We start from the raw sequence: 23681 nt of genomic DNA on the forward strand, positions 1-23681 counted from the left end.
TTGTGTAAGAACTGAACTCCATCATACATTGAGGACCTTCTGCAGCATTTAATTGGTGTCTGTGTATCTGCTATAGTACAGTAGTTTGAAAAAATGAAAAGATCATGGTGACACTTTGAGACAAATGACAAAGAGAAGTAGAAAATTTATTGCAGTATTTGTTCCACCCCAAAAAGGTTATGAATCCCCTTTTCCTTTTATTACTAAGGTGACCTAAAACAACAAAAATCTATATTTACAAAATATCCTTCTGCAATAGGCCACATATATACTGCATGCGTAGTTCGAAATAGAATAAATTATATTCAGAGGACTCTGCCATTGTACAGCATGGACAAACAAGTGAACAAAAATAAAAATGATTTATTTTCTCTGTTTTTTTTTGTTTTTCTTTCAAATATCTAAAAGCTGGAAGGGAGAAAAAACAGGTGCTAGTAGTATAATAAATTCCCAAAAACACTTTAATAAGAACATCAAAAAGACTAATTTCCAACATTCACTTAAGGTTTTATTTTTTTTTTTTTACAGTTTTGTCTTCAGAGATATAAACATTGTTTAGCTTTTCTGTTTGTGTTAAACTATGATACATTGGGAGTAGAAACGAGCGACTAGAATTGGCTGCACAACAGCGAAGGAGCTCCCATGACAATGTTGACCAAACATTCCCCCTCCCTCCCCCCTTCCAGGTCTCTCTCATGGTAAAAGCGTTCCAACAGAGTATGAACTGGAGCCTATTATTTCCTCTCAATATGCCTTCTGGATTCTATATCCTCTCTGTACGTGTACACATACTCACAAACATGAGCAGTCTCTCTCATATAATAATAATAATAACAATAATAATAATAAGTCCTTTTCAAAGAATAACTCATGTAAAAGTATGTAGTGTCTTGTGGTTTTCTTACAAAAATGAGGAAGAGGAAGAGAAAAGGTGAGAATCCAGTGAAGTTTGGCCGTGTTGGTGGAGGCGGCAGGGGAGTGGATAGGAGAGGGAATTCGATTTAAAAAACACAAAAACAAAAAACAAAAGCACAGGAGCCATTAGCTCGCTCCTCCTTCCCGTGCTGCGTACAGCGATCGTAAAGTCTGCACTACTTTGTTGCTAAGTTTGTGGTTGCTGGTCAAGGAAATCTTCTTGTAAATGACGTCCGACTCCTTGATAGTGTCCACCCAAGGCACCAGTTTGCGGCCGTCGCGCTTTTTGGCCTCAGCCCATGGCCCCGAGTAGGAGCCAGCCATCCAATGGATGGCGTAGCCATTGGGAGTCTTGTGGACCACGCGGGCAATCTGCGGCCGGTCCTTGTACTTGGGGCAGCACAGAGCGATCACGTCCATCACGTCCACCGTCTCGCTCATTCGGCCCGGATCCGACGGGTCGCCCGATCGTCTCGACTTCCGGGAAGACTATAGGGGAGAGAGGTCAAGAGGACAGTGATTGCACAATTAAGCAACTTTATGATTGCGGGAGAGAGAATATAAAATGGAAAAAAAAAGTGCTTAAATTACAGACTTCCTGTGGACTCTGCTATTAACACCCGTTAAGCCATGACACTGTATTAGCCACGACTGCGTATGTGAGTCACAAGGCAGGCAGACAACCACCACCAGGCAGTTTTGAGAGATAAATGAAACACCAATCAATCAATCAACTAACCAATAAATAATTAACCCCGCAGCTCGTAAATTGGCCGTCCACGACAGTCATAACTAGATGACTAAATTTGGCAGTCCTACCGAATGGGCTGAATCCAACTTCCAACTGGAATGCAGCATTAGACCTTTAACATTAAGTTTGGGAAAACGACTGGCCCACATTTGCATTTGTTAAATATTACAACCATTTAGCAAGATAAGGTATAATACTAAGATGAATGATGTGGTGTTGAATAACTCAAGAAATGCTTTTTTTTTTTTTAATATATATATTTCTTGAAATGTAGTGGTTTTGGACAAATGAGGAATCAGCCAGATAGTGATCAAGTATTTCTCCATCAGTCTCACCCCTGGAGTCCGCTCGTCACTGTCGCTGTAGTCGTCATCTGTCTCTGGCCCTGCCTGATTGCGCGGACTGGGTCCCAACAAGGGTCCCGAGCCTCCCAGCAGGGCATTTATGGCTTTGTTTCGGATGTTGGCGCTTGCCGACGCTTCTCCTTCTTCGTCTTCCTCGTCTGGGTCCAGATGTTCCATCAGAACCTTAAACTACATCCAGAACAAATGTCAAAAGCCCTTTCAAGACAATGTGAATGCAATTATTTTTATTTGAGTTAACATTTGGACGTAATCTTTTTAATATAAGGGTCACTTCTTCTCGAGTAAAAAATTCCTCAATTCACAGCCTAATTAAAAAAAAAAAAACTTACCCTTTTGTCCAGTTCAAAGAAAAAAGTTTTACCCAGTTTTCATAAGAATGAAATTCTCGTATTGATTTTTAGTGACTTCTCACATCACAAACTTGTACAACCAATTTTAGACTTTGTCGTGCAGACTTTACCCAACATTAAGGGTTTTCCCCTAGTTATCATCGCATGATAAACTTTTTATCCAATTTACACAGTTTTATTCCATATAGTACAGCTAGCTGCATCTATAGAATATTTATATAGTGCAGAATTTATTTATTTAATATTGTGATTAATCAATTTATGGGATATCAACGAAGAGGTGCATTGTGCAGGTATTACTTTTGTCAACTTGGGATCACTCTCCTCATGTTGTACTGCAATATCTTTAAATTGGAGTGCCTATAGCTACAGAGTAACACTTTTAAGTTCATGTCAATTACTTCCATCATCACTTACGTCGAGGTACTGTTTGACAATACGGCGTTTGACATCTTCTGTTAGCGTGGCGCGCGCCATGTTGTTGGCGATGAAGTCAAGGGTTTGTCGTGGGTGGAAGTAAATGCTGACTTTTCGGTTCACTGCCTTGTCGTACACCTTAGCTGACTCCGTTGGGGAGTACTTTTGGATTTTACTGTGGGAAGAGCAAGCACGCAGGAAGCATTACAAACAACGGCACATGTTTAATACCAGAACTGGCAGAAGTGCATACCCGTCTGAGAATCCATACTGATTCTTCAGATGCTGTTTGAGCACCAGCAGCAATAGGATGCCTTGAACAGAGTTGGCAAAGTCCAAGAGGCTCGCGGGATTGTCGGGGAGACGCCTCATGACTCGTTCTGTATCGTCCACGTTCAAATCGTCGAGGTCTGATTCGGACTCAGAGTTGTCTGAGTCAGCGACTGGTTTTCTGGGCTTTTTTGGCATCTGCACCACGTCGTCGTCTTCGCTGTTGTGCCCCTTGTCGCTCCCAGGGGAGATGCAGTTCATTCTTTCCCCATCATCCTCCCCATCTGATGTGCTCTTCCACTCCTTCACCTTCACCTTCACCTTTTCTTTCCGCCTTGGCTCTTTTAACAGAAGCTGAACAGAGGGAAAAAAAAAAAAAAACACATGAGCACAATGTGACCATTCATCATTACCAGTTGTGCTCATCCAGTGGAACCTTCAAAGTTTAACACAATTCTTCCCAACATTTTTTTTCCCCACCAAAAATTGCTATCGGCCTCAAAGAATCCATATCGGTCGGGCCCTAGTTTCAATTTTGCCATCACTGGTACCAAAGCAAAAGCAAAGACTCACCAAGTTTTGTTGGAGAGTTGTGGCAGATAATTTTGGATGGACTAAAATTATATCACTTTTAGAGGTTCCACTGTTTGTTTTTGTCCACCATATTTGGCCTAGCTTGATTACCTCTGTGAAGGTCTGAAGAAGATTGCTACCAGAAACTGACAGGCAGATGTCTATGTGGTGCATGATAAAGAGAGGTTCCTCCTGGCTCTGGTACGGGAAGTAGGCTAGGTTGTCCGCTATGAACAGCAACATGTTGACCTCAGTCTTCTGCGCAATGAAAAGGAGATAAGCTGACTTAAAACAAAAATCACAATGCTTGGCTTTAAGCTCGGAGGTTGCCAATACTCACGGCGCTGTCATCAAAAAGATTCAGCAGCGAGATGAGGAAGGCCCTCCGGTGTTGCCGGTTGGTGCGGATCATGGTGAAAAGATGGGAGCAGAGCGCCGAGTGGGTCTCGTCCTGCCTGAAACCTCTAATGATGGTCTTCCGAGACATCTCGATGGACTGCTGCAGGTTGAATGACATCTTCATCCCAGCCACAGCCTTCATCTGTACAGGAAAGAGTCAGGAGAAATGAAAAAGTATGTCAATGTTGAATCAGAACTAGTGAATTTAAATGAATGACTGTAATGCCAACTCACATGGATAAAACCTGTGTACTTCTTGTCGATTTCTACCAGTTGCTGATCGGCTTTGTTCCTCATGGTGGGCTCCGGGTCGGTTCCCATTGCAATCAAGTACGGCACACACTGACGCACAAATAGGATGAAATGTGTTCTTCACTTCTGTCTTTCAATATTAGTTTGACAATGGGGATCAAATCATTATGAGTGGCTTACCTGCACCGGATGGATGAGTCCCTGGTTCAGTGTGAGTGCGATGACGTTGAGCGCAAAGTGCCGTACACTGGACTGCGAGTGGAAGAAGGCCTCCAAAACCTGCTTCAGGTACAGTTGCATAATGGAGCTGCTCATCCCTGAAGAGATATCTCCCATCTCCTTCAGATCCTCCTGTTTAGAAAGCTTTTTCCCTGTAAAGACACATTTCTCCCATGAGACAATCGGGCACCGAGATAGCGCATGAAGCTTTTCATTGGGTTGTGGAACGTACATTCTCGATCAGCTTCCTGCATCCTTGTGTCTTCCTCCTGGAGGTACGTTTGGAGGTTTTTGAGGATGTTGATTTTGAGGTTGATGGATGAGGTACTGTCAGCTAGGATGCCGTTGTACAAGGCCTTCACTTCAGGCACAAACATTTGGCTGGGATGCATGATCATGAGGAAGCCTGAAAGATGCGAGCAACAACATTTTGATATGGCAGGTTAGAAGCTCCTTGAACTTGAATACCACAGGAAAGGTCTTTGATTGCAATTGCTTAAGTAAAAATGTGAATATGTTAAACACTTCCCAAAAGTACAAGTCGAACTGACTGACAAAAAAGATTTGGAATTTTCTTCCATGTAACATTTTAGATTTCAGTCCGGAATGTAGCGCAGTCTATCACTAAGCTAAACTAATGCAGTAGTGAAATCAGACATCTAAGGCATAAATGTAAAACAAACTGCAGTAAATGAGTATGCCTGCTTGCTGTTTACAACCTCAAAAGATGGGTTTTGCACTTACCTAAGCCATTGATAGCTTTGGTCTTGACTTTCTCATCTTCATGCTTAGTGAAGTATAGAAGAAGCTCCAGAACCTTATCCTTGATAATGATCTATACCCCACAAAAAGGTAAATTTTTATGTCACCACGTTGTGTAATCCAACTAGGTGAAACAATGGCGGGGCAAATTCAGACTGATACTATATGGGCAAATGTATTTAGAGATGTGACCATTACACCGTCTGGAGATAGAAATAGAGGACGATATAAACATTTGGGCTACTTTCTGACAAGTTACAGACCGAATCAATACCTGAATTACAATCATAATAAGTTTGTGCATTTTCTGTGCTGTCAATCTGAAATGATGTCCTGTTTCTGAACAATGGTAATTAAAAAATGTTTATTTAAAAACAAATTGGATTTCTCGAGGAACTGGGGAAAAAAAAGGAGATGAATACATGATTAAAATAATGCTTAATTACAGCACTGAAATGAACCCTTGACATATTTGGGGCTATGGGAAAAAGCCAGAAAAAAAAAAGAGCAAGCATGGGCAGAACACAAAAAAGGGCTGATTTCATCAACACAATATATAGAGTGTGTTGGCGCTATTTTTATCATCCATGGAGCGACAGTGTGTGGGTTGGTGGAAGCGTCACTCAGGTCCATGGTGAAAATAGCTCCACTAGGGTGTGTGATCAGGCTCTTTCTATAGTTCTTCGTCTTTGGAGTATTTGGACAAAACTACATGACAGAGGAATCAAGATAGCTGGGAACGGTTTAAAACAGTATAAATACCTTTGACGGGCCCTTAAACTCCTCCAGGTCAAAATCAAAGTGTCGACTCAGAGCACCCACAGTGAACAACGCTCGCAGTATTACAGGCTTGTTTGCTGCCAACGTTGTGCTGTTGGGATCTTCTTGATGCTGGCTTTTCAGCCTATTAAGTGTACCTGGAGGTAAAAGGAAGAACGCAGCAATGGTGAGCCAAGAAGTGCAATAAAAGAGACGTTTTACACATGGAGAAATGTGTATCTCACTATAGAATTTGTTGAAGCAGGCCCAGGCAAACTTGTAGTTGTGTGTCACTTTGTTGACAACAGCGCCCAAACAGCTTACACAGTTCTGCACCACCTACAGCAAAGTGGAACATAGTTATAGTACACATTCCATAGACCAGTGACTCCAAATATTTCCCGATGGGTAATGACACTATATAAAATAACAGTTTCGATTTCTCAAATGAATGATAAAAAGTATTGATTGATCAAACATGTGAATGTAAACTCTGCAGCTGGGCTCAGTAAAGGTTTGAAAGTACTGCGCATTAATGTGGAGCCTCCTTAACGTACAGTCATGCCATATTTGAAGATGAGCTTCATGAGGTCCTCTTCTATGGTGGCGAGGAACGTCTCGCTGGGGTGCTCCATCAGAGGCACAACCAGCTCCAACATCTTTGCCACATTGCAAATGACCATGAAGTCATTGGCAGTCTAAAAAAAAGACAACACAAGAGGGTTTAGGTTTAAGAGCAATCAAAGCAAGCTAATACGCAGAGAACTTATTGAGACGTTTGGATACTTACATTACACTTGGTGGTTAGGTAAGGCTGCATGGTCATGGCGTGTTTGACCATAAGTTGGGCCCTGATCTTACTGAACAGGTACAAGGTAGTGATGCAGGCCACTAAGCGGGTGGAGTTCACACCCCTGCTCTCTGCATAAGAAAGACAAAATACTGACATTCATTCCGTGCAAGTATATCAAGGTTAAACGCCTTAAAGTTAGTTAAAGTTCAAATTTGACCGACACTTCAGGTTTGCCTTTTTTTGACAGAGCTGTACAACCATAATTAGCTTTCTTACCTGCGAGAGACTCTTCGTATTTTAAGATGTGCTCCACCAGATTGTCCACCAGCTGAACGCAGGCCTTTTTGGCAGGTTTATACGCCGCATCTTCCTCGGATTTGAGAAGCTAACCCCAAAGGGAAAGCACGGCGTCATGCTTAAAATTACAAATGGCTTTGTAACCTGCCAGGGTCTTGCCACAACACTTACATTGGAAAGAAGCTGCTCAAACCAGTCATAGCCGGTGTCACGACAGGCCGCGACCACATCGGTGATGTTGAGAATTTTTCTGGTCATGGTCTCCTTGTCGTGAGCCGGCGTAGGAGTGAACCATAACTTCTGGAATGTCTCATTCACCAATTTCTATAAAGAAAAGACATTAAATGTGATTTATGTAAATCTTTCAAAACATGTTCACAACCCAATGCAATGAAGTAAGCATACCTTGATCCCTTCCTCATCATTGACTCTGCGAATCATTCTGACGCACATCTCTGTGATTTTACTGAAGGTGGGCTGCTCTAAACAGATGTCTCGCAGGATCTTAATCACTCGCTTCCTTACACTGATACCTGTGTCCTGTAGAAATAAATGAAATTATAAAACACCACCTGAAGTATTTTTTAAACAGGAGAGGAAATCAGATGCTGTTAGAACAAAGTGGTGTGTTGGAGCATGTTTCAAACACTAGGAGGCAGTGTAGGACTGCAATGGAGGGTGAACTCCACGTGAACCCGATTGACTTCCATGACAACAGGCATAACAATATCGATGTAATGCTTCCAGATCCTGGAAAGAGATCTTAAGAGCGTGCATTTGAAAAAAAGAAAATTTATTCCAGTATGATAGTATGAGAGTTTTTTTCTATAGGTGCCACATATTTCTGCATTTCAAAAAAGGGTGTAGGGTGGTAGTAATACGATTGCACCACACAAGCTATTGAAGTAAAGAGGATTCTTATTTTATGACGATCCTGACAACGTTATGAATGGTGCACAGCTTATCATGCTGTCAGTTAGCCAGCTCCAATTATATGATATAATATACAATTAGCAATTTATTGTTTTAAAATGGTTAAGAATTCATTTCAAATAGAATAAATATATAATAATAAAACAAATTATTATTTTACATTTTAATTTTTATCATTTTAATTTTAACCTCATCTATGAATGAAATTAATGAAGATCAAACGTGGCCCACAGTAACCTGGTAAATATGGATCAAGTTAAATCTTACCAGGATCCTCTCTATGAGCATGTCATAGTACTGCTCGGTGAGCTGCGGTCTGCTAAGCACAAACTTTCCCAGCAGCTCCACGGCTGCCTCTCTCACACTTGTGGAATTGTCCATCAAGCGGCCGTGAACTCCGCGCTGCATGTCGGACTGTACATGCAGAGAAAGTTGTGTCAGATTACGACATGACAAGGGAAGGAAAGTCAAATGGGGTGATAGTCTTCAACAAGGACATCGACAAGTACCCTCGCCAGGATGCTGGGGTCTACAGCCACCACCTCTGACAGACACTTCATGGCTTTAGTCCTCACAGCTATGGCACTTTCTCCAAGGACTCGCAATATCTTAATTCAAACGAAACAAACAAACAATAAGATACAATAATGCTAATTCGATGTTTTATTTTATTCCACTAAGCATGGGTTACGAGTCAAAAATTCTCAAGACACTTCAGCTTAGTAAGCATATTTTTGTGAAGTGTAAGATGGATAAGAGAAAACCTGATGATGAGAACCGAGTCGAAAAATAACATTTATAGCAAAACCTGAATGCCACTATGTGATAAACATAGAGTAGGAGTTTTCAATAATTACCTGTGTTAAATAAATATCAAAGCTTTGTGCAAACGGCCTCATGGAGGCCAAATAACGCACAATCAGACAGGAGTCCTCGTAGTCCACAGTGTCAGAGTTCATCCTTAGAGAGAAGAGCAGAAGATGTTGAAAGACTAACATGCAGCAAAAAATAAAACCAATCACATCACACAAGTGCGAAGAAATGTAGGCTTACTTTAGTGTGGCGAAATGAGCTGGCGTGGTTTTGATGATGTTGCGCAAGAACTTCTTGCGCTTCTCAGCACGCTGCATGATCTCACCCGTGGTCTCCATCTCCTTGGCGTGTTGTGGCCCATCTGAGGAGTCATCCTCCTTTGGGTTCTGATTCCGCATGGACTTCTCCGCCTCTGTTGTGGCGTCCCGGAACCACTGGGCGATGTAGAACTTTCTTGCAAACTAGAAAGCAGTTTGCCTTAATTTCTTATCCTTTTAGATACTACAGTGCATCCAGAAAGTATCCTCTCATACATTAAGCTTCACTGAGGCCATCTTTGATTCTGCTTAAAACTCACCACGAGGGAGGCATCTGTATCAGCATTGTCTTCCAAATAGTCCAGTAGAGCCTTTTGCAGTTGCTGGGTTTCATCACTACCCTGAGACTGTAGAAACATCACAGGGATAAATATTCAGCACATTTCAGTACATTTAACAACTATAGATTTGTTGAACCTGTTGTAGAATACGATCAATCGACCGCTGGTCCATCTTGCTAGTGACTGCGTCCTTCCTCAGGCGAGCGGCCACTGTACCGAGGTAGTCAAGAGACGCCACTCGGAGTGCCATCTCTGTCTGCTTGTTGCTGAACTGGTGTACCTGGTGAAAATCAAACACAGTTTGTTGGCTTGTGCAGCATACATAAAGTAAACTACAAATAAACACAGGCCAAAATCATTTAACAAACAAATGAGGCAGATCACACTAACCAGGAGTCTGCCGAGCAGACTGAGTAGCAGCTCGGCGGCGGGCCACTCTGGTTTGTTAACCGTCGAGAGGAGGTCCTGGACAAAGTTCTCAAACAGCGGCCGGTAATCTTCCTCTCCTTGCTTACTGCCACATCTGAGGAAGAAAACGGGAAATATACGGTGAGACTAGAAACGGAAGGTGAGCGAAAGTCTAATCACAAATTAGTCAATGGAACCTTCAAAGGTAAATGGCCCAGTTCAGTTCATTCAGCCGTCCAACCATTTTTTGTGTTGGAAGTGTGTGAGGGAGACATCTGTGCCCAACCTATTTGAACCAACCTCCGGCGATTGACCAGTTGTGTGTTACCATCTTTATTGTAGCTCCTGTGTACCTCTTAAAAATGCCGCTCCGTGTTCCCTTTCTTTGATAAGGCCATGGTTGAATTGCAGATCAAACAAGCAGGCTTCAAATGACAGCTCTGATCGCTAGCTACTGCTGACCGCAATTTACTTTCCATTTTTTTCTTAAGAAAATGAATCTCTCCCTGTCTTTTGCTTTGTGTTACTTGCCATTTTGACAAAGGTTTCATGAACGTGATAAATAGGAACAAAATGAGGATAATCGTTTATTTATTTTACTTTCAATTATATATTTTTTTTTAAATTTTGCATCCAGCATTACATAAAAGACAGTGTTTTACTTTGGATAATGCACTGTAATCTTGAATAGTAAAATCTGTATTCTGACCAAAAATATAGAAATGGAGTTGCTTACTTTTTGAGGAAAACAGAAAGGAAGTTCTGCGCTGTTCGCATTGCCGTCTCATACGAGTTGGTAATCAACACATCTTGGTCCACCTGAAAATAAATACAATAAAATAAAGTAAACAACAGCAAGAGCAGCTGCGCTTCTGCAGCTACCATGCGTTTTACTACGTATACAACCTGCAGGCGCATGTGTAATTTCTCCTACCATGCTGTCATGCTCCTCAAAAATGTCTTTGTCGTTGGGTAGGTGGACCACACACTGAATGAGCTGCAACACCAAGGCAGTCACCATTTGGATGTACATGGGTTCTCCATCCTGGTCCGAGCTGTTCAACCTTGAGAAAGTATATATAAAGTATAGGATGAGTGTCGCAGCCTCACATTAAAAGCAGGGCCTGCTCTCATTGTATCTTTTCATACCGGAAATTCCTGAGGGAGCGTTTGCTGGTGGGCAGCCTGGCCAGTGACGTGAAGATCTCCTCTAGAATGAGCTGCCGATGCTTCTCGTAACGCGAGAACACCTGAAAGAGGAAATGTTTTTAGTGTGGTGTTTTGGAAATTTTAAGTGTTGGTTTAGCGTAAACCGCAGAACACTCACCGCTGTAACCAGTTTAATGGCGCACAGCTGCAGCTCACTGACATTTTCAACAAAGAATGGCGTGATTCCCATTGAAGAAACCTGGAGAGGGGGGGTAACAAAAACGCAGAAAAAAATGCTTTTAGTGTGAGGAACCAGCAGGAACTGAATGAAGACAGTTGCAAAATTGATAGATCACCAACAGGGACGAAATCGAACATCTCTTTAGGCCGCAATCGAAAATGTCATTGATTGCAATCAAGTATTAAAAAGTGAAACTACTGCATGTACCCAGGCACACACACACACGCAAATTGATCTCAATCTTTTTACCTGGAGGATGGTGGTGTCAGTGAGCAGCTGGATCTCGAGGAGCTCAGAGATGTTGCTTACGACATCACACACTTTGTTGTAGAGCATGATGATGACACGCTGTTTGTGTGTGGAGCATTTGGCACGCTTCGCCTTGGAGCTTAACAAGATACCTAGATGAATGATTAGATGGATGGATGGAGAGCGATAGATAGATGGACAGATAGATATAACAAATGGATTAGATAAATAGATAAGCTAGATATGATTGCTCTCCCCAGACAGCAACTTTAAATGGCATAATGATCAGAGAAAAGTACAATCCTCACCCCCATGCGGGTCCACCCTGTAGACCGGGTCATACTGGGGATAGAGCGTGTTCTGGAGATGGTACTTTGTATACTGCAGCACCCGCTCGATGACGTCCTCGATATACACGGCCTTCGGCATGTGCGCTGATGTCATGATGTTCAGGGCCGTGAGGCAGGCGTCAGCTGACTTGGTCACTCGCTCCATGATGAGGTCCCTCCAGAGCCTCTCCTCATCCTCTGCATCGTGGTCCTGACATTACAAAGAGAAATTGATTCATTTTTTTCTTACCTCAAGAACATAAGTGAAAGGTCTAGACTGTCTGTCTTCAAGCAGTTATTTATTTGAAGGCAATGTCTAATTGAAAGGAAGTCCTGTTGTCAGGTCAATAAAAGTCGTACTCTAATTGGCCCAGCATCAGAGGGGGTCAGGGGGCTGTGCCTCATTTGCATGAGACAAGACCATTCTGTCAAAACAAGCTTTAAGAAAGGCTTGAAACAATACGTATAAACTTTGCCTAGGGCTGCACAATTAATCAAACATAAGTCGTGATGATTTTGGTGGCTACTAAATTAAATGCATTAAATTGTTTAATTAAATCGTTTGATCGTCTGCAATATTTACATTTGGAATGCATTGATAAAAAAATGGTTCTGTTGATCATTTTGCCCATAATTGTGCAGCCCTGACCTAACCACCTGTTATTTTCTTGTCTATTCATCTATTTGTGTGATGCCCAGTTTGAGACAATGCGGGAAGTGGGGACTCACATGGTTGATCATGGTAGAGAGCTTGGCTCCATCCTGGATATTCTTTTCTAGTATGTTGAGCAACTTCACCAACTTGTCTGATGGGATCTAAACAGAAACACAAGGAATATAATAATCTGATTTACCAAAGAAAGTAGCTGAAATGAACTAAGGATATGACTACCCTGCCGGTGATGCCCATGGCTTTGATTTTGGCAGATTCGCTGCCCAGCTCGTTTAATTGGTGTTTCCCAAGTAGCAATTCCTGAGGTATCTCATCATCGTCTGCTGCTGGGCACAACCCACAAAGTGAGTGCACGTCAAAAAAGAGGTTCAACAGATAGCGCTTTGACGTTTTACCCATGGTGGTGAAATCAACATCCTCCAGGTTCTCCAGGATGTTGTCTATGCTGTTTGAGAACCTTTTGAACGTGGACGAGTCCATCAGTTCCTCTTGCGTGAGCTTAGGTTCGTACGCTTTCCGCTTCTTCTGCTTCTCCTTCATCTTCAATTTCCTGGCAACTGATCAAGGAGAATTGTTATTCGGTTGCATTAGCCAAGACAAAATATGCCAAGCCAAAAGAGCGTGAAAAACGTGACACTTGTAAAAACAGACCATCGCTTATGCTGGGAGGAGGCGAATCATCTTCGGACGAGTCCCGGTAACGGCTGCCTGACCCTCGCCGGCCCTCTTTGACACTACTTCTCCGGTGTTCGCCCGAGAACCGTCGTTCTCTTTCCTCAAAGTCCCATGTCCTATCTTTGTCCCGACGATGACGCTTCCTAGCGGCTGTGAAAATTCAAGAACATGTACCTTAAGACACACTACACTCCAGAACTGAAGATGGCGGGAGGCATGTATTATCGGGGAGCCGTTTGTAAAATGCCATCACAACCAATTGAATTGTAATCGCCACAAAACATGACATCATCTTCCTTTGATTCAGCTAGACTGCTTCATTTGTCTCAACAGGTAATCTAATGTCTGTGTGTAAACAACAGCTAGCGGTTACTGTTTTTTTACTTTGGAAAAGAAATGAGTCTTTGATGGTGGTGTTGATTTTAAAGGGGTCATATTTAAACTTGACTGTAATGGATGTAAACAAATATTTGGGTCTCTAGAATGTTGCTAAGTGTTAAGTTCAACAGTCAAGTAAATCTTTTGTGAGCTGCCTATTTCCTAAAATGTATGCGCAAGCTGTTCGGATTTTGCCAGACTGTGATTTCAGTGGCTTGCCGATGAAGTGAGCGAAAATACAATAGATGTTTAAATGGGTACTTGTTTTTTTTCCTTGACACTTTGGGTGAGTAATAGCCGCCTTGTTCCAATCCCTAGCTTCTCCCTGTGACCTCAAGGCAACAAGAGCAAACTCACCTTTGGTCTCCCTTTGGAGGAGACAGAACCGCCTATGGTGTGACAAGTGAATCTTAAGTGTGTAGTCTTCTTTATCCCTTTTTTAATCATTTAGACTGAAGAATATCAGAGACACTTGGTAAGTGTCGGCAAAAAATGCACAATTCTCTCATTTGACAAAGGGAATGGCCTACCCGTAGACTAATTAAGGTACAGTGCCGATAAGAGGGGCAGCCATTGTTTGAGCAAACAGAGTAAACCTCTAAAAGACAAATAGCTACTATGCTTTCACTGAACAGGAATCCAAATAGTTGACTCACATTCTCCATTTGCATCGTCATCCGAGCTGACCTCAGCGTATTTGGGCTTCTCGTTGGTCGTACTCCTTTTCCTCTTGTTCATTTTGACTCGTTCGCAAAGGGGCATGGTCGACTCAATCTCCGCGAGCAACTCTGGCGGCAGTTCCTTCAAAATGGCCGGATCCATGCCGCCTGGACAGAAGACAAGATCTCATTAGAGGCGGTACAGGATGACAACATCAAATCAGTTGACAGATTAGTAGTCGTCGGCGCTTTTCTTACTTTTGCCATATTTTCCCGGGGAGAAGCGGTTCTTCCCGGTCCTACTGTGACGAATGATTCTTTGGATCTGGTCCACCGAAAGCTTTTTCAAAACCACCACAGGCCTCGGCCTTTTTTCAAAGTCCTGCACCAGACCCAGCCGCTCCAGTTTCACCTTTGGCTGGCCCCACATGGGACTTTCAGGTGGAGCGCCACAATGCATGTCACGTTTAATCTGAAAGAAGAGAAAGCAGTTAGGGATGCTCTACATGCCAATTATTCTTAAAAACAAAAGCTCAGTTTGGATTTTGCATACAAACATATGAAATGGTACAGTGTCAATTAGAGCTGTGCAATATAAAGACGTATATCGATCTATTGTACGATGTAATCACCTGTCGTATGTATTGTTAGATGTATCTTGTCTCTTCCTGTACTTAGTAACAGTTGGTAAACATAATGGAATGCCACTTGAAGGACTGTTAAACTTATTTCAAATTGCTTGCACTATACGGCATTCTTTGAAAAGTCGTACCACAAAACAATGTTATTAATTGGTAATTGGATAGTTGTTTCATTTTACTTTTAGCAATCTACAATGCCATTAAAAAATACATTTCCATATCTGTTCTCTAAAAATTGTGTCCATATTGCACAGCTGTAACATCAATGGTGCACACTGATGAACTAAGCAACTCAGTTTTCACTATAGCCTAGTGACAAATACTTAGATGAATACTTCAAATGAGAAAAAGTAGAGATTTAGGGCCCACGGGCCACAGGTTCTCCAGCGGTGCGTTGATAACTGGGAAACTGCAGTGGAGTCTTTTTTTTTTTTTTTTTTTAGATTTGTGCCTTTTTGCTCACCCCCATATAGACTGGATGCTCAATTTCATTAAGAACACAAAACATCTACTTTGCAAATGGTTTAAGGCGGATTAATGTGTTAAAATAACCCCCAATACAAACCAAACGATTATACATGAGAAGACTAATGCGAAAACAAGGGAGAGCGGTGGCATGATTTCGTGAGATTGCAGGCAGTGACAACTGAATGATTGGTAGCTACTGCTGTTTGGGTCGATCCAGATCACCTTAGGGATCTGGAAGTTCTTCAGTGCGTCACTTTGTCCTCCCAGGAGGTGAGCGGGGAAAGAATCTGGAAGCTTAGCGCCAGATGGCGCAGCAGCCGGCTTGAGAGCGTCTTGCCTATGGCTGCTACGACCAGGCTCTCCGACAGAGGATGCCCGAAAGCCGAATCTATCTCGGTCACTTCTCGAACGGGTATCGCCGGTTTCGCTCCGATGCCTCCTATCTTTGTCAGATTCCCTGTCCCTGTCCCGTCCATGTTCCCCTCGGCCCGACGACTTGGGCATCTCCGCCCGCCTGTCTGAAGACTTGTCATCGTGTCTGTGTTTGGACGACTCCCGAATGTCTCTTCTGCCATCATGTTTATCAACCCTGTTCTTGATGACCTCTGGTCGTCCGTCCGGTTTCAAACGCAAGGCAGTGTCAGAACCTTCTACGGCAGCGGGCCCGCAAGCAGGTTCTTCGGGCCAGCGTTGGGCCTCTAGGGCCGGGACAGGGGCAGCCAGACAGGGGTCAAGCTGGCCGTCAGCTCTCCCTGCCTGCTGGAGGTCGATGCTCACCATGAGGGGAGGACGACTGGCACCGTTGCCTGCTGCCGTGGCCTCTTGCGGGGTCAGTTTGCCAGCATTGCCCCCTCCTGCAGGTCCGCTTCCTGGGGCCCCAGTGGGACCACCGGGTCCCCCGGCACCGGGCTCCAAGGGAAAAGAGTCTTGTCTCCTCTTTTTCAGTGGCTTGTCTGTTTAAAAAGACAAACAAATCCAACAAACAATATAGATTTCATGTTTCTATTTAACAAACCAAAAAAACTTCCTGACGGCCTGTGTACCTTTATCTTGGACTTCCTTAGAACACTTCTCGCTTGCCGCCTCTCGCTCTATCCGCTCGATTTCAGCCAGGGCGTCGAGCTCCACCTCATCATAAGGGGAACTAGGAGGCTGGAAACCAGCGGCACCCCCGGCCTGCTGGTGACGGGCTCCCAGGTTCTGCTGGAGAACAGGCACCTGCTGGAAGCCCAGTTCCGCCTCCATATTGTCTGAGTTGTGGTCCATGCCTGGCACAGTGTCACCTGAAAGATCGGGCATTGATTACTCTGCTCATTTCTGGAATATTGTCGATACTCAGTGTGCGTTTGCCTACCTGATGGATCGGACTCATTCGACTTGACCCGGGACAACTTGAGCGTGAGTTTGGTGGAGTCCTTGTTTGGCGAGCTGACAATGTCATACATGTCTTTCTCTTCTTTCACAGCGGGAATCTTCCTGCGTTGCTGAAGATGCTGTTTCTGGTCGAGTCCCCCCTCCCTCGGCGACGGCGCATACGGAGGTGGCGACTGCAGAATCAGCGGAGGACGGGAACCCGCTGTGAGGCAGTAGAACAAAAGAAAAAATTAAGTGAAGCCCACGCCAACTAAATAAACCCATGAATCCCATGTGAAAGCAATGTTGGCCCCCGAATTCATTACGTTTAGGTGTCCCTTCACCCGCTGCTGGGGAGCAGCCGGACTGCGGCGACCTCAGAGGGAACGACGGATTTCTCAAGGCGGAGTCCCCCTCCTGAATAAAACACACAGGGCAGATTTAAAGGGTTTGTGTACAGATAGTTGCATGTCAGGAGTGCCTTCCCACTTACCAAGTCGATCATTTTTTTTTTTTATCTACCTATTTCTGTGAGTAAGCCCTTCTGCACTTGCGACCCACTATAACATAACGGTGGGACAAGTTAACATTAAAAACAGAGTTTCTCCGTCTATAATTGCTTCTTAGACCATAGTAATGCCCACGTGTTGATTTTTCAATCCCCTTTAGCAACTTTTTCTCTAAGACTTTTTCTGTCAGGTTTATTCAGAAAAATCCATTGGGACTGAAAAGTTTATCGTACCTCACTGCCGAGCCGGTGCACGATGTTCAAGTAGTCGTCAGTGCCATGCCTGTCTGGGTGATGGTTGGCAGCATTGATACCTGATACCTTGCCTTCGTGGATGTTTCGTATACTTCCCGGAACCATTGGACTGGCCACAGACACTTTGAGAAAGCAAAGACATTACATTATTGTGTTGTAAAATCATCAAAAGCTAGTTTATGCTTCAGCCTAAAAGAAGTTGAATGGGTCTAATGACTAAGCTACGGTAACAGTCTTAACAGTGCACTGAGCGCCAACTTTAAAATAAAAGCCTAACCAATAACGACGAAAGGCGATTTCTTAAATCACAAAAAAATTGGAGGAACTTGTGGTTGACGATGACTCACCTTGCTGTATCTGTTGATGTTGGTTGTAGCTGGGTGGTTGTTGGTGGGGGTACTGCTGGATGTAACCAGGGGCGGGGCTCTGGGGTGTGTATGGACTGGGAACTGGACTGTTTTGCTGGCCCAAGTATCTACTACTAGAGCCAGTCTGGGGGGGCACAAAACGACTAAAAGGGGAAAAGGAAAACAGGGCAAATATGAGAAAGAGCACAAATAGCACATTACAGACAAATGGTACTTTTTTACATGATCACCATGGTGTAATTATTGATTTGTATACAGATATTTGGAAGTGCCTGCCTACCAATCGAGTAAACATGAAAAGTACAAAAAACATGGCCAGTGTTTGATGCTGATAACAGTCGTGACTCTGACGGCAAAGGTTCCGAATTTAAAGTCAAAACAAATCTGTGTTTCATTTTGATTTGGATTCCATTTCAACTGGATGATGACCACCTACCTTGAAGGATTGGGAGAAATTGCCGCCGGCTGGAAATTTGCCGACTGGGCCGGACTATGCATGGAATTTTGGGTGATCTTGTACTGTTGTACCATCGGCTGCTGCATAACATCTGTTCAAGGAAAGATGAGGAATCATTGAGACGCTAAACCTTGAGTTTACAACTCCACTGAAAAGTGATGTGGTTTGAGCAGCGTACTTTTTTCCCTGAAGATGCCAGGGTTTCTGGCCAGCATGGTCTGCAGCAGCAGTGGCGCGTCTCCCTCGGGCTCATCGCTTCCCAGGTTGTCCTTTAGCTCTCTGCAATAACACATAAAAAAAGGTGCAGCTACTTTGAAGACTTGAATGCTTATGGGCTTATCAAATACACCAAACAGATATATGACACATTAAATGAGGTAAACAGGCAGGAATGATATTATGCGCTCTGCCAATTTTGCACCAGCTAATGCTAACGTTAGCGCTCAATCATCCGTAACTGCAAGAATAACTTATAAATGAACACTATGCATTAAATGGCAATACCACTCACTACCACACTGGAAAACCAACATCAACACTTTCATTGATGACCCTAATAAGGCACTCTAAGGATGGCAACTAAGATTATTTAATGGACAGATTTTTTTGTCGTGGCCACTTACATGTGCTCTGTGGAAACCTGGTTGAGGCCATGGGCAAGCTGGGTAGCTAGGTTTTCGTCCCGGCAACCCAGTAGACAGGTGACCTCCTCTGCGATCCTCCCATTGTACAGGAGGCTCTTAGTGGTGGTGGCGGGGAGGGGGGACGGAAGGGGAAGCTGGTTCAACACTGGAACAAGAGACGAAGGAATAAAATGACAAGTGATCATCAAAAGGACATTCATCAACTGTGTGCTAAGGCAGGGAATGTTGGGCGTCACTCACAGTCTGTCAGGCTAGCGATCCCAGCAAGAGTGGTGATGGGAACATGAGGCATATCCCCATTCATGCTTGAGGTGAGGGTGGGGGGGAGTGTGTTGATACACAGGTAGATCGGGGGGGCCGATGGATGACACCTGTCCTCACATCTCCTGACACCTGAGGGAGGAAATTAAGATTTAAGAGCTGATTTGCAGAGAGTCACCAAAGTCCTGTACAACAGAACAACTAGTTGTAGAGTCACCAAAGTCCTGTACAACAGAACAACTAGTTGTATCTAATTGATCGAAGGATTCAGTTTGTACTTTTTCTTTGGCTTTTTATGACACTTAATTGTTAAGCAGAGGCAACTTGAGCAAGGTGTCAAGAAAAGAACGCAAGACTAGAATGTACACTAGGTGTCACTGACGTGGTGCCCACAGGGAGCTTGGGTCACCAGTGAGGTACCAGTATATTTCAGAAGTTCTTTTTATCAAATTAGTAGCCCTTTGCACTTATTGGTAGACAAGAAGCTCTCCCTTTCAAAAAGCTTGGCAAACCCAAATCCTGTGTTCACAAATTATGTGACATAAATGGACACCATTATGCGTCATTCACATCTGTAAATAAGTTCCACTCCCGTCCTGCTCCCATTCAGAATGATTTCCACTCCCATATCGCTCCCATTTTGGAGGTCAGCTACATGAAATAAAGTTGCATTTTACCATTACTGAACAGTTTGTCTTCTTTCACTTTCCAACTGAATAATCCCACTCCCGTCTGCTCCTGTGAACTTTTTATCCTGTTCCGTCGCAATCCCATTATTAAAGGTAAGGTTGACTCCCATCCCATGGGAATCCCGCCTACATTGTGACGATAATTCACAGAGCTGGTGACAGTGTAAATTGGTCGAACAAGTCCTTGACATTCCAATTTGCCCTTGTCGGTATGTCATGTTTTCCTCTCAGTTTCTAAAACCTGATTATCCTGTACATACATATCATATTAAGTACACATTCATTCCCACGGGTATTATGAAATTAACTACTTATTGCGCACATTTTATTGCGTTAAGTCCTTGAACCACCATGTGAATGGGTAAAAAGTGGCAATCTTATCCAAGCAGTTGCAATTTTACTGCTCCTTTGGAGTAATGCAATGATGAAACATACAGTAATTACAGAAACAGTTTGCAAAAAATGACTGCGTTCATGAATAATCACAAGGATCAATTAGCATTAACTATTGCCGCCATACCTTGTCGAAGAATGCTGTGCCGTCGCAGGTAGACACAGTGACATTTCAGATGAAAACAAATCTTCCTATGATCTGTTAAAAAAAAAATAAACATTGCACTTTAAAGGGGTTTGAGTTTACGACAGAGTCCCGTTCTGACAGCATCAACGTAAACCAAATTTGCGCACAGGTCCGAACCTGCCAGTCCATCACTAACTAGGACTGAAGAAAGAATCAAATTAATCTTGAGATAGAGAAACATATCTATTTCAGTTGATCTTTTTGGATACAGTGTATTTCTTTCGTTTATGTTATCTAGTTCAGTTTCTGGCTGAAGCAGGGCAGTCCATTTATTTTTTTTTTTCAATATTTAACTCTGAATGTTTGTGTAAACATGAAAAGTTGACGCGATAAAGCCACAGATTTGTCCGCATTATTCTTATCTGACTTAGGACTTACTGACTGTATGCATGCCTGTATAACAAATCTGTAAATGTTTATTGTAAAACAGATTAATTTATTGTTTGTTAAAAATGTATAGGTAGCGGACCTTGGAAAAAATCATTGCATAATAAATCGCTATTACATTATCGAAGCGGGGAAAATCAGAATTATATTATATTTCAAAATCATTCAAGCCTATCACTAACCTGCGCTCATGCAGTGGTGAAGGCATAATTACATTAAACATTTGTATGAAAAACACTTCTCAGCTATTTACAATAATGGAAACTTGAAAAGCCATATCTCAGGGCCATTGTAAACTGAGGACCCTCAAACCACGTAATCTTACTTGAGCATTCCACCTATGCATAATTAACAGGATTACTCTTTAGTTGTAAAAACAATGGAACATTTTTTTTCGACACATATAAAGTGCTACTTTTTTAAACACTTGACGATATAAAATAGTGCAATAAATGAAGTTGACGCCCTTTATTAGTTAACATCGGCCGAACCAAAGGGTAAATAATTTGACTTGGTCATTATACAGAGTTCATTTTATTTTTAGACTTGGGTGACAGACAAATTAAAAAGCCCTAAATCAACTTCCTTAAACATGTCACTTAATCTGGGGTGATTTAGTTTGCTTTCACTCACTTTTTTGCTACACCTGCATACCAGTTAAACAGTACCAACTTCGTTTAGAGGGGTGCATAGCGGGGTGATTTATTGTACTTTTCTTGTACTAAACAGAATGACGCAAAACACGCCCGTGAGCCACTCTTAAGCTTTTGAATAAAATGCAATTTCCTGTTAAAAAAGAAGAAATCAAACAGTGTTTCGAGAGGAAGAAATCGAACAGTGTTTCGACCTTGAAGCTTCTGCTATATTGGTATACGTACCACGCAAACGCAATGTAAATAATGCAAATATCCGAACGACTTGCAATAAAATGCAACAAGTACGACAAACAACATAGTGTGATTCCAATTGTTATGTCGACGCTCACGAATCGGCAAGAGTTAGAAAAGGGAGCAACGGACGAAGAATGAGGGTAGGGGAGCTGTTGTAAATACGAACTCGTAGTAGCACGTCTGTGGGGTTCTCCCACTCGGAGCTCGACGTGTGGGCCAAAGATGACAGCTGGGAGACTGACAGGCGAGGAGGCGGCACAAAGGAGAGCAGATGCACAGTGAATGGTGGCTGTCGTCAACATCACCGGTCGGTCCACAAGCGTAATATTACTAATAATAATTTAATGAGATTTAATTGGCACACGTTGAAATGATAACGCCAAATTTGACCGTCATTGTCAGCTAGATGTAAGCTTCAAGTTAGTGCTTAGACGAAGTTGTTGACTAAAGCCAGAAGCCCGAGCTCGCCGCGATCACTTATGCGGTGGAAAAGAGCTCACTCCACGGGTCGGCAGGGTGGTTTGTCCGGTAAGGCTAACGCTGACTAGCTTTGGATGTTATGAAGTTGGCATAATAATAAAACGCTGGGGTCGAGAGCTGGGTATGGGAGCAAAACGACGAGGGTTAAATGTGAAGGGCTGTGTCGTATTTCGGGGAGGAAACGGCGAGGTTGTTTGCGTACGCTGCGGGAACAGGTCCGCGGGCTTCGACGAGTGACATCCAGCTTCGAGGCCGTGCGCCTGGGCAAGAGCGAAAACACACCTAGCTAGTTGGCGCGGCTAGCCCCGCTAGCATCCATCTCCTTCCCGGTCGGCGATTAACGACGCCGTGGGTGGCCCCCCTCTCGAACACAACTGTTTTGGTTAATAAGTGCGGAATTGGTAAAAACTGGACGGCACATAGGTGAGTGTATTTACCTTCGGATGAGGCGCCCAAAGGGAGGGGAATGTTTTAGCTTGGATTTGTGTCCGTATCTCTAGCTCCCCCTTTCTTCTCCTCCAGAAGAAAACTCGGATTGGCTCTGCCGAGCTAGCCCCGTTCGAGCTAGGTGGCTAGCTCGCTAGCTATCAACAATAATCCGGGGTCGGGCTCGGTTCGCTCCTTCTTCCGTCACACAGCTCGCGACCGAATTATTTGCACGTTTATCAGGAAGGCGAACGTCCTTTCTTCGGCGTCGCGGTTGACCTGTGCGATGAGCGCGAGCCACTTGTTTTTTTTTCCGAGCGTAAAAAGGAGAAATGTTGCGATTTGTTGCGATCGGCCGAAAGAGGCTCTCCTCCTCTCGTAGAACAAAATGCCGACCGGAAGTGCCGCCGTCTGACTTGAGCAAAGCTCTCACGAGTGACTCCCTCCATCGGCGCCAAAACGAAATACCACGCAACGGGACTCCTCGATACGCTAGAGGGCGATGCAGGACAATATTATAAACCCACAGTCATGTTTATAAAGTCACACTTTAAATCCATTTCTACATTTTTTTTATTTAATTGGATATAATTCTATGCAGATTCTATTCATTCAAATTATATCGGCTTTTGGTCTCTTATCTACAAGTATAGTTTTTCAATTCACAGCGGTTTTATTTGATAAAGCAAAAACGTTCTATGCAAGCACAAATCTCTATGGAATACTGGTTTCAAAATAATGCACTTTACTTTTTCTTTCTTTTATTCACGATAAACAAGTTTCTTAAAAATCCGACACTTTCGAATTTATACACTCTCGTGTTTGTGTGCTTGTCAAAAAATAGAAGAAGCTCAATCTCCAAAAGACACATCAGCAGATAAATCCAGAACAAGTATGTGGGATCTCACTGTACATATTAACAACACGAGTTATTTGTTTTTTATTTCCTTTATTTTAACAAAACATTATGCAATCTACAGTTACAAACACTGTACGTTCTGTGGACGCAAAGAAACAAACTATCCAATTAATTTGTCTCTGTAAGAT

General features: G+C 43.1%; 1 protein-coding gene across 2 annotated transcripts; it reads right to left on the reverse strand.

Annotated features, from left to right (window-relative positions):
• Positions 1-125: 125 nt before the first annotated feature.
• nipbla (NIPBL cohesin loading factor a) lies at positions 126-23038 on the reverse strand. 2 transcript variants are annotated; one of them, XM_049762502.2, is made up of 48 exons: positions 22646-23038; positions 20392-20463; positions 19162-19314; positions 18901-19066; positions 18456-18556; positions 18257-18368; positions 17800-17963; positions 17432-17574; positions 17016-17106; positions 16691-16912; positions 16380-16619; positions 15559-16289; positions 14486-14699; positions 14225-14395; positions 13167-13340; positions 12911-13072; positions 12735-12838; positions 12572-12658; positions 11822-12053; positions 11514-11665; positions 11202-11282; positions 11024-11124; positions 10809-10938; positions 10611-10693; positions 9857-9989; positions 9603-9746; positions 9446-9532; positions 9109-9329; positions 8913-9015; positions 8565-8663; positions 8323-8469; positions 7528-7662; positions 7294-7446; positions 7102-7210; positions 6823-6953; positions 6590-6730; positions 6278-6371; positions 6036-6190; positions 5256-5346; positions 4744-4917; positions 4473-4663; positions 4275-4382; positions 3982-4182; positions 3753-3899; positions 3052-3422; positions 2799-2973; positions 2002-2199; positions 126-1404 (listed from the first exon to the last, which is right to left on the reverse strand). In XM_049762502.2, exons 3-48 carry the CDS (start codon positions 19223-19225, stop codon positions 1042-1044), a joined length of 7596 nt encoding a protein of 2531 aa, XP_049618459.1. In that variant the 5' UTR covers positions 19226-19314; positions 20392-20463; positions 22646-23038; the 3' UTR covers positions 126-1041. The 2 variants fall into 2 exon arrangements, with proteins under 2 accessions (XP_049618459.1, XP_049618458.1); XM_049762501.2 differs by having other exon boundaries at positions 12735-12841.
• Between the last annotated feature and the right edge of the window lie 643 nt (positions 23039-23681).

This window comes from Syngnathus scovelli, chromosome 3 (assembly GCF_024217435.2).
Source record: "Syngnathus scovelli strain Florida chromosome 3, RoL_Ssco_1.2, whole genome shotgun sequence".
NCBI classification, from domain to species: Eukaryota; Metazoa; Chordata; class Actinopteri; order Syngnathiformes; family Syngnathidae; genus Syngnathus; species Syngnathus scovelli.

What these genes read in the sequence shown, in the direction of transcription:
- nipbla (XM_049762501.2), bottom strand. Translation starts at nt 19,225, where the DNA reads ATGAATGGGGATATGCCTCATGTTCCCATCACCACTCTTGCTGGGATC. An exon ending in AGAACTTCCAGATCCCTAAG is followed by an intron (nt 14,700 to 15,558) that starts GTGATCTGGATC and finishes CTCTTCTTTCAG; the next exon opens with ATTAAACGTGACATGCATTG. An exon ending in TGCTCATAGAGAGGATCCTG is followed by an intron (nt 7,663 to 8,322) that starts GTAAGATTTAAC and finishes TTATTTCTACAG; the next exon opens with GACACAGGTATCAGTGTAAG.